We start from the raw sequence: 12296 nt of genomic DNA, 5'->3' as shown, positions 1-12296 counted from the left end.
GAGAGAGAGAGAGAGAGAGAGAGACTGGTATTCCTGGGCAATATGATCATTATAAAGGGATTATAAAATATGATTATAATTCACCATTGAGTGGGTGGTGGAGTAATGAAGAGACAGAAAGCTTATTTTATTGACTGAATTAAGTATATTTTTTGCTCACTGTCTCGAAAAAACCAACAAAGAAAATATAATGCTTACAGTTCCAATTTGGACATCTGTTAAGATAAACAGCAGTCAATAAAAGGTCTCATCTGTAAACACAGACCACACAGGGGGAACCAGAGAGAGCTATGTGATTCAGTGGTGTTCAGGTGGCTATGTCGATGGCCTCTTGGTTACTCAAACCAGGGAACCAGAGAGCGCAAATCTAGCTGAGAGCTGGGGCAAAACACACCATGTTGATTCTGATGCCTCCTGACAGTATCCTGCCCCCTCTGCCCTTGGGAGATGGGGGGTTGGTTCCTTTGTGTGCGTGTGTGTGTGTTTGTGTACACGTGTATGTGTGTGTGCGTGCAGGTGTTTGCTGTGCCCCTTCTCTTCCCTGGGCGCATGTTGAGAGCTTATGTCAGCTGGCGCCGTGGTAACACGATACATCTGAAGCACCCAGAAGTCCGGCCCACTTCATGAATATTGCTGAGGATCAGAGCAGCTCCGGGCCGCACCAGAGACCAGGCCCTGCCCCGGTTGTCACGTGTTCCTTCAGAGCCATTGATTTTGATATTTTACAAGTATTTCAATGTATTATTTGCAGTATGTATGCTCTATTTTCGTACATTAAGAACTGTTTTGATTCATCAATGGGCTACAGTTTCATTGGTGTGGACACTTTTTCCCCGAAGAGGAACGGGTGGAAGGCAGACCGAATTGCACTGAGCCAGTTCACGATGCGTGTTACGGTCACCATGGTAACCGCCGCCGCCGCGGCTGGCCCCCGACGACGGCGTTGTTAGGGTTCATGAGGAGCCATTAGCCGTCATTGTATCGAGTGAGGCTGCGGGACTCGGTTTGAAATGTGTGCGCGTCACTCATCATGTCACGCAGGTGTTTGCACTCTGCGGTTGAGTGCCATCAGCCACTCCGGTGACCTTCCGAGCTAAAGAGTACAAACGGGGGGGGAAGGTGGTGAAACCAGACACTTGGTTGTTGTTTAGCCGCTTACAGTTGCAAGTGTTGAAATCCAACCGTCACAATAGGTCGTATCGATTTTAAGCGGTAGGTAAAGATCTGTAGAAATGGGTGGGCAGAAACTGTCCCCAGATCATTTTTCTCTCTCTCTTTTGCTCTGTCCCTCTCTCCTCTGCCTCTCTCTCTCTTGTCCCCCTCTCTCTCTCGTCCCCGGCCCCTGTCTCTTTCGTACTCATTGTGCTATATCATGCATAAAAAGGCCAAAATCTGCATTTAAATTGAAAGCTATTCATTTGTAGATTTCAGATTATTCAATTAATCCCTCTTCTCTTTTTTTCCCTGGTTATTATTTACATATATATATATATATGTGCAGCATGTAGACGATGCACTCAGGCTGGATACTATAGCCGCTGATGAAGGATATATATATATATATATATATATATATATATATATATATATATATATATATATATATATATATATATATATATATATATATATATCCTTCATCAGTGGCTATAGTATCCAGCCTGAGTGCATGGTCTACATGCTGCACCGGTGTTCATTCTACCCAAGGGGAGAGGGGTTACGTGCCCGGTCTCGGACCGGTAGAAATGCCAGAGACAAGTGGACATTTAAAAAAGGGGAACAAAGGTTAAAACGAGAGTGGATATTCTCTCGCTCTCACACTCTCTTTCTCTCTCCGTCACATTGAGTCGGTGAGAGCGGATCTCACTGGCCAGCGTGTGAGGCGCGTGGAGTGGAAGGACGGTGGCCTCATTAGCAGAAGGCAGCGGAAGACGGAGGTCAGCCGATCTGTGACCCTGCCTGTCAGCACCTCCACATAGAGCCATCTGTCACCCACCACACAAACTCCTGCACACACACACACACACACACACACACACACACACACACACCCCCACACACCAGCACGCACACATACTGATACCGGCACCGCGCACATGAAGTTGGTCATTTCCGCCAACGCCTGTTGCCGGTGGGTGTTATTAGCCCACCGGTTTGGACACTGTCTGAGTCCAGGCTGGAAGAGAGAGAGGAGGGTGGGGGGGGGGGGTTGTGTGATTGAGTTTCAAAGCATCGTCCTACTCCATGGTCGGGTGAGGTCATCACACAAGCCCCGCCCCGAATCTCCGAGCCAGGCACGATTGATTTCCATTAATTGGACGCAGAAGTAAAACGTGGAGCCGGGCCGGGCCGGTGCCTCAAACCCCACGATGCGGTCCACGTTCGTCCTTCATCACTTTTTCTTTGCTCGATTTTTATGTTCAGAAAGTCTGAGGTAGACTTCAGTTGCTTTCCCCCCCCTCTCGTCTCCCAACTTGTTCCGTGAGATGTCAGTTTGGTTTATTTTGCCGGGGGAATAATCTCTTTTCCATCCCGGTATCAGCAGGTACCCGCACCTTTTTGTTGTCCTATCCCCCCGGCTGATTTTCCCGGTAAATTTTGTCGTTTCCCCCCAACAGAGATTCCGGTGCATTTTTTCATAAAGGTCAGATATTGTTTAAAACACGTTTGTTAGGAAGGTGTGAATATGCAAATTAGAATTGATAAGGTCAGCATTTGAATAAAGCTGTTGTTTTTTTTTAAGAAGGGAAAAACAAACCCTTCTTTGACCTTCTTTATGAAGTGGTTTGAAATCCTCCTGTTGGAAGACTAAAAAAGACCCAAACACCTGACTACCGATGTTTGGAGACTCACTTAAACTATATTGTCACGTTGCATTTATCGTTTTCACAAATTTCGGGTTCGAAATCCCAGTTGTTACGGCAACACGGGCGTCACCGTTGGGCTAGTTGTACATTTTACCTGGAGGAAACGTACTTCGACTACCCTATCTTCTGGGTCTCGCTCTATGGTGTGGCCCTTGTGGCACCTTTCTGACAGTATGTTGGGATTTCTCTGGAAGTGAGAGTAGAACTCGTTTGGTTAATTGGGTCTGCTGGCTCCACTGTCACATGGAGGTGCACACGCGTTAGGTTCCACCGGTGGAAAGGGTTGAGGGGCGGAATTACTGAATTCACGCCAGCTGAAATCCATGATATTAAAAAAAGAAAACGAAGGGCGAGAAGGCTATACTTCTGAAATGAATCTCAGCCGCTTCTGCTGCTTTTATTAATGGCTCCTCTCTATCCGGTTTCATTCGGTTTTTCTACCAGGGGCAGTGAGAAGGGTGTTTGACTTGATTGACTTTGATTATGATTCTTCGATCTTTCCCCCTGTGGCGACTGGTGACCTCCTACATATCCTACAGCTTACGTTGAAGCGATCCACCCTCGACCTGCACAATACTAATCCTGTACATTCTACAAGAATTGAAGCCCCTTAAATCGCAGGTTCTTCTTTTCCTAAGGTCACATTTACCACAATCCTTTTTGAGTGCTGAAATCCTATAGATACTGCCCAGGCAGCCCGGAGCTGCTCGAAAAAGACTCAAGGGAGCTCTGGTCTAAGCTTGCAGAGTGAGTGTGACACTTGCATCTGGTCCACACCTCTCTGCTCATGTATGTCATCCACATAGACTGCAACCTCCCGGTTGGGTGTCGTTCACCTTATGCGATCCGTGTTGGGCTCTGGCTAACCTTTCCCGGGCCCCACCCTGGGGTATGTCTTGAGCGCGTGGTGCGATCAAGCGAGCAAGCGTGCGCAAAGAACTCGAGGTGTTCTCCGGAAGACCAGGCGTTTATCCCGGGCTTCGTTGAGCTCCTTTTTCAGCTGCAGGCTCGCCCATGAACCTCTCACCCCCTGCTACTTGTACCAACGCCATGATGCATACCGATGTACATGCACATGAGCACACACGTGCATACCGCTGTACATGCACATGAGCACACGCGTGCATACTGGTGCACACATGCACATACACATGCACGTACAGACACACGCACCCCCTTGCACACATGCACTCGTTCAATTTGTTCGCTGCGGACAGCTTCACCTGAAGGTGTTTCTGACAATGACATCTCCATGGTAACAGCCTGCGGTGTTTACCTTGGCCAGTGTGCGCGTGTTTGTGTGTGTGTGTGTGGCTAGGAGTTGGAGGCTGAGAATACAGCAGCAATGGTGGATTAGAGTTAAAGTGGAGCATTGCGGATGGAATGAGTGAGGAATGCCAGTGGGATTGTTGAAGGGTCATGCTTTAATTTCCCCGACATGCTCCATCAACTATGGCATCCCACCTCTGTCTGCAGCCCATCAACACCATTTTTGGCTTATTAACTTCATCCAATGTTTCATTGTCTCTCACACACACACACACACACACACACACACACACACACACACACACACACACACACACACACACACACACACACACACACACACACACACACACACACACACACACACACACACACACACACACCGTTTGTGTGTTCAGATACTCTACACTGCAGTGCTTAATACACTTCTTCCTACTGCTTCATTTAGGATGATTTGATCATCTTGGAGCTGAGTCACTCTCTCTCAGGGGTCGACATCTTTTGGTTAGACGGATGCACTCCCCCCCCCCACTCCGTACTGTACTGCGGGCCCGGTGGTGTCAGCCAGCTGAAATGCTGGAGCAATTTAAAAGGATCGGGCCCGGGATCGCTCTGCTCGACTGGCCTCACAACATTATACAAAATAATAGGATCAAGGGCAAACTACAGCCGAGTCATCCTTTCTAATGCCTCGCTCGTGTGTGACTCTGAACTCTTGAATGAGGGAAAATATGCAATTTGTAACTCCTTCTCTCCTTGGTGAATTAGAGCCGCACATCAGATTGCTTGGACTTAAATAGCCGTGTTTTGATTTTGAGTGTGTATTTCGTGTTTTGCTCTGTAGCATTGACATGTTGTTGACATATTGCCGACCACGACTTCAATGAATGCTGAAGTGTCCCTCTGATTAGCTGATAGCAGTGGCATACACTATCTTTTTCTTCTTCTTCTTCTCTCAACCTTTAGTTAAGAAAAAAACATACCTTCTGCTCGGCAACAAAAAAAATCTCGTCAAGCTAGACCTGGCTTGTTCATTGTTTTCTCCATTTCCTTTTCTCTAAGTATCAATTTTGTCAAGAGCGTCCTCAGTGCTACCGAGCAAAATTGCAAACGTGGTTAGTTCTGTTTTCCTGCCCGCTCCCCACAACAACCACTTACGGCTCGTCCCAGCGGAGTGGCAGAGTTGCTGCGCTGTCTGCTTTTGTGTACGGCAACAGCGAACTTGGTTTCATTAAATTAGCCGGTAATATAGGTCAACCCCACGGCTGCTGATGATCCCCGCGCCCCAGCGCCCAAACTAAATAGTCCTGATGTTGAGCCTCGGCCGGCTCCTCTCATTACTCTCCAGTATGAATTGGTATTATCTCCAAATTGTGTTTTTATTTCTTCCTGAGTCTGCGCTGTAGCGCCAAAGTGTTAGTGCTGTGGTTGTCCTGGGTTGCACCCCACCCCCACTTGGTTATCAGTCCTATCTTTGCTCCCTTTCAAATATAGCTTTATTTCATTTTTCGGTGGGCGAGTTTTTTTTTCCATTGCCCACGGTTTTACATGCGCGCGGGCACGCACGCACACGCACACGCACGCACGGTAGAGATAGAAAACTTCTCCATGTCTTAATATTATTCCAGAGTGTCCAGGGAGCCCTGTGTCTACGTGAAGGTGTGCGTGTCCCCTCCCTCTGTGCAGTCCTTTAATTACTGCATCCCCCGGTTCCCTCATTCCCCTCTTTTCTCTCTCCTTCACTACATCGCCCTGAGCGGCTGCTTTCCTTTTAATTAATCCAGGCAGATTTAGACACCAACGTCGCCCTGCTGTGTGTGTGTGTGTGTGTGTGTGTGTGTGTGTGTGTGTGTGTGTGTGTGTGTGTGTGTGTGTGTGTGTGTGTGTGTGTGTGTGTGTGTGTGACTCACGAACACACGCATCCCAAACAGACATAAACATCTTTTTTATTTTTTTATTCAATTGATCCGGCCTCACCGCAAAGTGGCTTTTTCCCTCCCCTGGATGTGAAGCCTGTGATGGAATACCCTGACTTTTATATATGAGGTAATGTCCTGTGTGTGTGTGTGTGTGTAGGGCTCCAGTGGCATCATGCAGCTGATGGAGACGGAGTTCTCCAAGACTCTCGGGGAGATGGTTGCCCTCCACCTGCATCACCAGAAGAGCATCCCCGCCTTCCTGTCCGCCGTGACCCTTGACCTCTTCAGCCGGCAAACGATCTTCTGAGCCAATCAGAACAAAGCATGTGATTTTGGGTCCCCTTGTTTTTTTTTGTGTTTTTATTGCCTCTCCTTTTCTTTCACAGGATGCGGAAGGTGGTTGTGGAAGGAAAATGTGTTGACAGATTTACCACTTAAGTGGATCAACAGTCATTTGGTTCACGAGGAAAGGAAAGCTGTATTCCTCTCCTCGTCAGCCCCACCTGTAGGGATTACATTTTGGTGAAAGAGAATGATATGGAAATGTGTGAAATTCAATGACGCGCAATATTGATATAGACAGGAGTCTAATGTGTGTATTTTGTCGTTGCAATTTGACAGTGTATCATGGGATTGAGGATTTGTGTTTTTTTTAAATATTTTTATGATTAAAATGCAAGTATTTACTTCTAATCGTATCATGTGTGTTTTAAGAAGGAGTGTGTCTGTAATTAGGAGAATTACCTAGTGTGTATCTTCACTTTTTAAACTCTTGTTTTCGCACTGAATACTCTGGACAGATAACATTTTCCCTCCATAATATCAAAATTGAATTGCAGTTATAATTTTGTACCCATTTTATGGGTACTAACTTTATGGGTACCCGTTTATACTCATTTTAATAAGACAGATGGTAATAAAATCTATAGAATATATTTGTTCAGAACTTGTAACAATATGAAGTCAGGCTGTGTCTCACGACGGAATTTGAAACAGTTGATCATGAATTTCGACTTTTTTTTTTCCTGAACCTCGGCGACCAGAATACATGAGAGACCGTGCTCTGAATCGTAATTAGCGCGGGGAAAAGACAGGGACTGGGGATGGTTGGAGCGGCGCAATAGAGACCAATAAAACCAATAACATGGAGGGAGGCACGATCCAGGGAGAAATCTAATAACGCACACAAACTTTGGAAAAGACCGAAATGAGAATCAAACCCATCCTCCTTACAGAAACACCCAATAGAGAGAATAATATATATGGTTGACAATACCCCAGCTGGTGCCTCCCTATACGTTTCACAGTGAAAGTCTCCCTCTTGTATATGGGACTACTCCCCAACCCTCATTTGTTTTCCCAGGGTGTCGGCTCAGAACGTCACCGCCCTGTGTAATGCGTCATCCTATAGCGTGGCTCGATAGCCTATTGATAAGTTATGGCTCCTGCAGCAGTGCTGCACCGGATGTTTACCCATTTATTTCTGCACCGGTTTGCGACATTTTCAGTACCTCAGGGGTAGGGGTTGGAAACACTGGCACCCAGACTGCAAGATTAAACCAACCGATTCTTTTTAGTTATTTGAGCATTACAAAAGCCAGGTGCACCCTCCATGTATACACACACACACACACACACACACACACACACATCCACCAAGGACCACGTTCTCTCTCTCTCTCTCTCTCTCTCTCTCTCTCTCTCTCTCTCTCTCTCTCTCTCTCTCTCTCTCTCTAAGGGTTGGGATGGGATCCAAGCTTGAAAGATAATATATGATGTGTATTTCTCTTTCGTTCTCTCTCGCTCTCTCTCTCTCACACATACAATTATACTTGGGCCAGGTTTCTGTTTTTGCCTCTCTTTCTCTCTCTCTCACTCACTTTCTCACGCTATCTTTCTCTCTCACACATACACAATATCTATTTTCTGTACATGCCTGTAACATAGCCCAAGTCTATTGTGACTAATTTGTTTGGGTAATATGCATGCTTTCCCCAACGCATACATGCATGCATGCATATACATCTTATTGTCTGCAAAAGCAGCCCTATTCCAACATCCGTAATCCTTGGTTGTTATGTCTTTCGAGATCTGCTCGCAGCATAGCCACTGATTTTAAAAAGAGTTCTAAGAAAAGACGTTAAGCTCAGGGACATTAAGTTCAAGATGCCTGGAACCTGAGGCGTATTTTTAGGTATCGACCATTTCTTCTTCGTCTTTATATAAAAAATGATCTCATTCTATGTGCGTTTCAGTGCCGTGAGCGATTTTTGCAGATTGCAGTAAAAGGTTGAGTCATTTTGACGTTGCTTTGATTAACAAAAGCAACCCGTTTGGATTGCAGTATCATGGCCGATAGAAACAATGGGTTGTTCGTTACGTCTCATGCTAAACCACCTACCGCATACATAAATATATCATAAATGATCTATATATTTACGTATACTGTAGGGATATTCTGGGAGTGTCGGAACTCCCCAACCCATCGTACAACATCATACATGTTATATGTTGTGTTATGATTGAAATAATCTATATTAAATCAGCCATGTTGACATGGCTCATATCTCACTCGCTTGCAATCGCTTCTTATCTTGACTGCAACTTAATTTATGTATCCCATCTGTCTAAGAGTATGTAAAGTTCAAGACATGCTCAAAAGTAAGGTGTGACATAACTCACAGACACACGCAAAGAAACACACACACACACTCATCCACACCCGCAAAAAAACGATAACACACCCATTGAGCAATTGGATACATCCCCAACCCTTGGTGCAATCTTTTTGTTTTGTAACTTTTTTACCCACTACCACATGTAGGTATTGATAAATGAATCCCACAGAGACCAGACGTCAGGGCGCCGGTCTCAGCTGGAGACAGCAGAGCGGCGGGGGTAGGGGGGGGGATGTCACTTCATTCTTTCATGGCGTCCTTTTGTACCTCTATCCCTCCATCCCCTAATCTCTCCATCGGCCTGATTCTTCCTCTCGAGGGAGGAGAGGAAGAGCTCGGTATATATTCTCCCTCTGAAGTCATCCCTGCTCTCGGTCCCCCCCCCCCCCATGTTCTCTCCTTCTATTCCCCTCTCCTCCCTAGAAGGTGTCAATGCAGAGCGAGCAAGAGAGAGGGAGATGGAGAGAAACAGAGAGAGATAGGAGAGAGAGATATATTTAAATAGAGAGAGAGAGAGAGAGAAAGCTGTCATGCAGTGGTTGAGATCTGGCTCCTGCCTCTCTGGCTGCCTCTGAAGGGAACGAGCGTTGCGATGCTGTACTCTGGGACGTGGAGATGGAGAGGCGGAGGACTGGAGGAGAGACAGCGCCATGCAGGCAGGCGTGTGAACACAAACTCATGCACATGCACACTTACGCACACGCAAACATGCACACACACCCAGACAAACTCACGCACAAGCACGCTTACAATTGCGAACGTACACACACTTACACTTACACACACACATACACCCAGAAAGACACTTTACTGTCAGCGCAGTTGTCAGAGTGTAAAATCGTCCTGTACCTGGTGACATTGAGGCAGGAGGGGGAACGAGGCAGGTGTCAGTGGAACCCATGATTCCGCGACGCAACCTCTCAATTATGCGTTGGCTTGGAAGAGATCATCCTGGCCCATTGCTCACGTGATGGCGGGGTGTTGGAGAACAGGCTCATCTCACCCTGTGTCAAATGAGGGAACTGCAGGTTTGAGTTGCTGCCAACGTTATTTAGTTGTCTGGGTGTGTATATTTATACACAAAAACATATACATAACCATAATCACGCCCACACACACACATACCACAGGGTTACCAGAATTAACATTTTACTCATGTGGCCCATTGCCAAGGGATTTGCGAATACAATTTGAAAATGTTTACAGACGGATTTGAGTAAAAAGGAAAAACTCAAAAAAATAACTTCCATATAATCACCCTGCTGCTACAGTGAGAGTGTTGAAATCCCTCTTCGGCTCTGGCGTATTGTTTGGTTTAGTGCCTGGGCAGGAGAGAGACAGCCCCATGGCAGAATGAAATGCTGAGATGATTTGACCCTAGCTCACATCCCATAATGCCACACTCACCCGGTGTTTGCTTTGCCTCTGTCAAGAGCTCATTGTAACACTTTTGCTGCAATGCACTGTTTCCAAGACACCGTTGTCACTGCTGACAGCGCCTCATTTTCCTAGATTAGCCCTCGTTATTACGCTCACACACACATTCGGCTGCTTCTTGATTATTCTACAGTATTGTAGATTAACTGTACACACGCCAACATTATCAAACCAACAATAGCTCATTAGGATAAGAGGGGAAGGTTTTTTTTCCGGTTTTGAATATATGTAATAAGATTGACGGTGTACGACACCCCTTCTGTTGTCTCTAATGAACCACGAGGGACTCCCTATGCATCATCAACATTTCCGTTCCATTCTGCTTTGCAGGCCTCCTACCCAGCAACTGGCAGTGCACTCCAACATGGCCGCCAAAGCCCCAGATTGGCAGTCGGGATAATTACAGCACTTATAATTTGTGCCGACTTGATCTCTCGTCTTGGCCCCCTTCAGTCAGGCAGACGCAAGAGTTGGCGTGTGTAAACGGCCCGTGTGTGTGTGTCTGTGTTTGTCTGTGTGTGTGTGTGTGTGTGTGTGTGTGTGTGTGTGTGTGTGTGTGTTTGTCTGCCCGTGCAGCCTCAAATTAGTTAATTGCCAACTTGTACAGCGAACTCGGAAAGGAGAGATAAATATGCATCGCCTTCTCAACCTTTCCCTTCCTGCTCGCAATCTTTCTAGCCGCGTGATAGCACCTGATTTCGCTGTTCACATTTCTTCTCTCGCTCGTTTTTTTCGAGTTCCGACGTGTGTGTGTGTGTGTGTTGTGCTCTGGAATTCACCCCTGTCGTGAAGCACACAGAAGAGAAGAGAAAAGCATCTGTTATTTACACTCCTTATAAGAGTGTAAGTAAAATATGTTCTTCTCAACATAAAATCCGTAAAAAAAAAGTAATTCTTAACGGATATAACGGACGCAAACCAATACCTGTCTTAATCCACAACATCCCATTCAGTAAACATATACCACAGCTACTATTACAAATTCCATTGCTTTTCGTACAAAAAGGTTCCAATGCAGTGGTCTCCAACAATCAGCTCCAGAAATACAGAGAATGGATCACAAAGCTGAGGCATGAGACATTAACAGAGAGAGCAAAAAAAAAACACAGCTTAAGAAGACTCCACTAGTGGAATATAGAGTTTCCCTCAGAAGTGCATTTATATTAGCCGAGCATCCAAGAAAATATTTTATGAATATTTTACGAGGGAGGCATTTCACGACAGGGGTGCACACCGCGGCACAACAACATGTTTGTCTTGAACACAGTACCAGTCCGAATAATTTCACAACAATCATGGCACTGGAGCCGCTGGAGGAAAGTGTTGCTATCCGTACCGTTTTAAAGGATGTAGAAGGCATACTATTAGTTATTGAGAATCACAAACGTGAATCACTGAACGGTCTCCTGGGGCTGTCTTTGTACTGGAACAGAAATAAGGAAAGCTCCTTTAAACCTATACTCTCACTACAATTCCCTTCTGTTCCCTCCGTCTGCTCTCCGTATCCCCAAACCCTTTGCTGGGCTAAACTCTCGTGTGTTCCTCTCTCCTCCGTGTATGCACACAAGAAACAGGAGGACATCACATATTGTGAGCTCTCACTATGAAATCCCCTAGCAAGTTCTCCAAAGCATTACCCGTGGTTCTTGTTACTGAATGGCTTTAACAACCACAACTTTTTTTTAATCATTTGGTGTTTGCTTCAACACACACTCCTGTGGACCCAGAGGGGAAAACAGAATGACCTGATCATTCATAAAGCAGGGCTGTCTCAGTGCCAGCTGGACTCGACCTTTACACACTGTTCTCAGTGTGCTACATGCTACATTATGGATGACAGTGGGCCTTGTGTGTGTGTGTGTGTGTGTGTGTGTGTGTGTGTGTGTGTGTGTGTGTGTGTGTGTGTGTGTGTGTGTGTGTGTGTGTGTGTGTGTGTGTGTGTGTGTGTGTGTGCGTGTGGGCTTTGAGACCTTAATATAATGTCATTGTCTATTATAATATAATGTCGTGCTATTTCCTTCAAATTTAGGATGGTGATGATAACGATGATGAAGATGTGTGGTGAAGTGAGGGGTTAACGTTTCCTTATTTCACCTCGATCACCAAACGTTATCTCACCTCTTCAG

General features: G+C 45.9%; 1 protein-coding gene across 1 annotated transcript in view; it reads left to right on the top strand.

Moving 5' to 3' along the window:
- mad1l1 (mitotic arrest deficient 1 like 1) overlaps positions 1–7287 on the top strand; it is a 45753-nt gene extending 38466 nt beyond the window's left edge. Inside the window, exon 18 of the mRNA XM_056586484.1 lies at positions 6213–7287. Coding sequence (XP_056442459.1) covers positions 6213–6362 — 150 coding nt within the window. The 3' untranslated portion in view covers positions 6363–7287. The remainder of the gene's footprint in view (positions 1–6212) is intronic.
- Positions 7288–12296: the final 5009 nt, after the last annotated feature.

This window comes from Gadus chalcogrammus, chromosome 3 (genome assembly GCF_026213295.1).
Source record: "Gadus chalcogrammus isolate NIFS_2021 chromosome 3, NIFS_Gcha_1.0, whole genome shotgun sequence".
Classification (NCBI taxonomy): Eukaryota; Metazoa; Chordata; class Actinopteri; order Gadiformes; family Gadidae; genus Gadus; species Gadus chalcogrammus.
The sequence above is the reverse complement of the archived record's forward strand: the minus strand, read 5'-3'. Positions and strand labels throughout refer to the sequence as shown.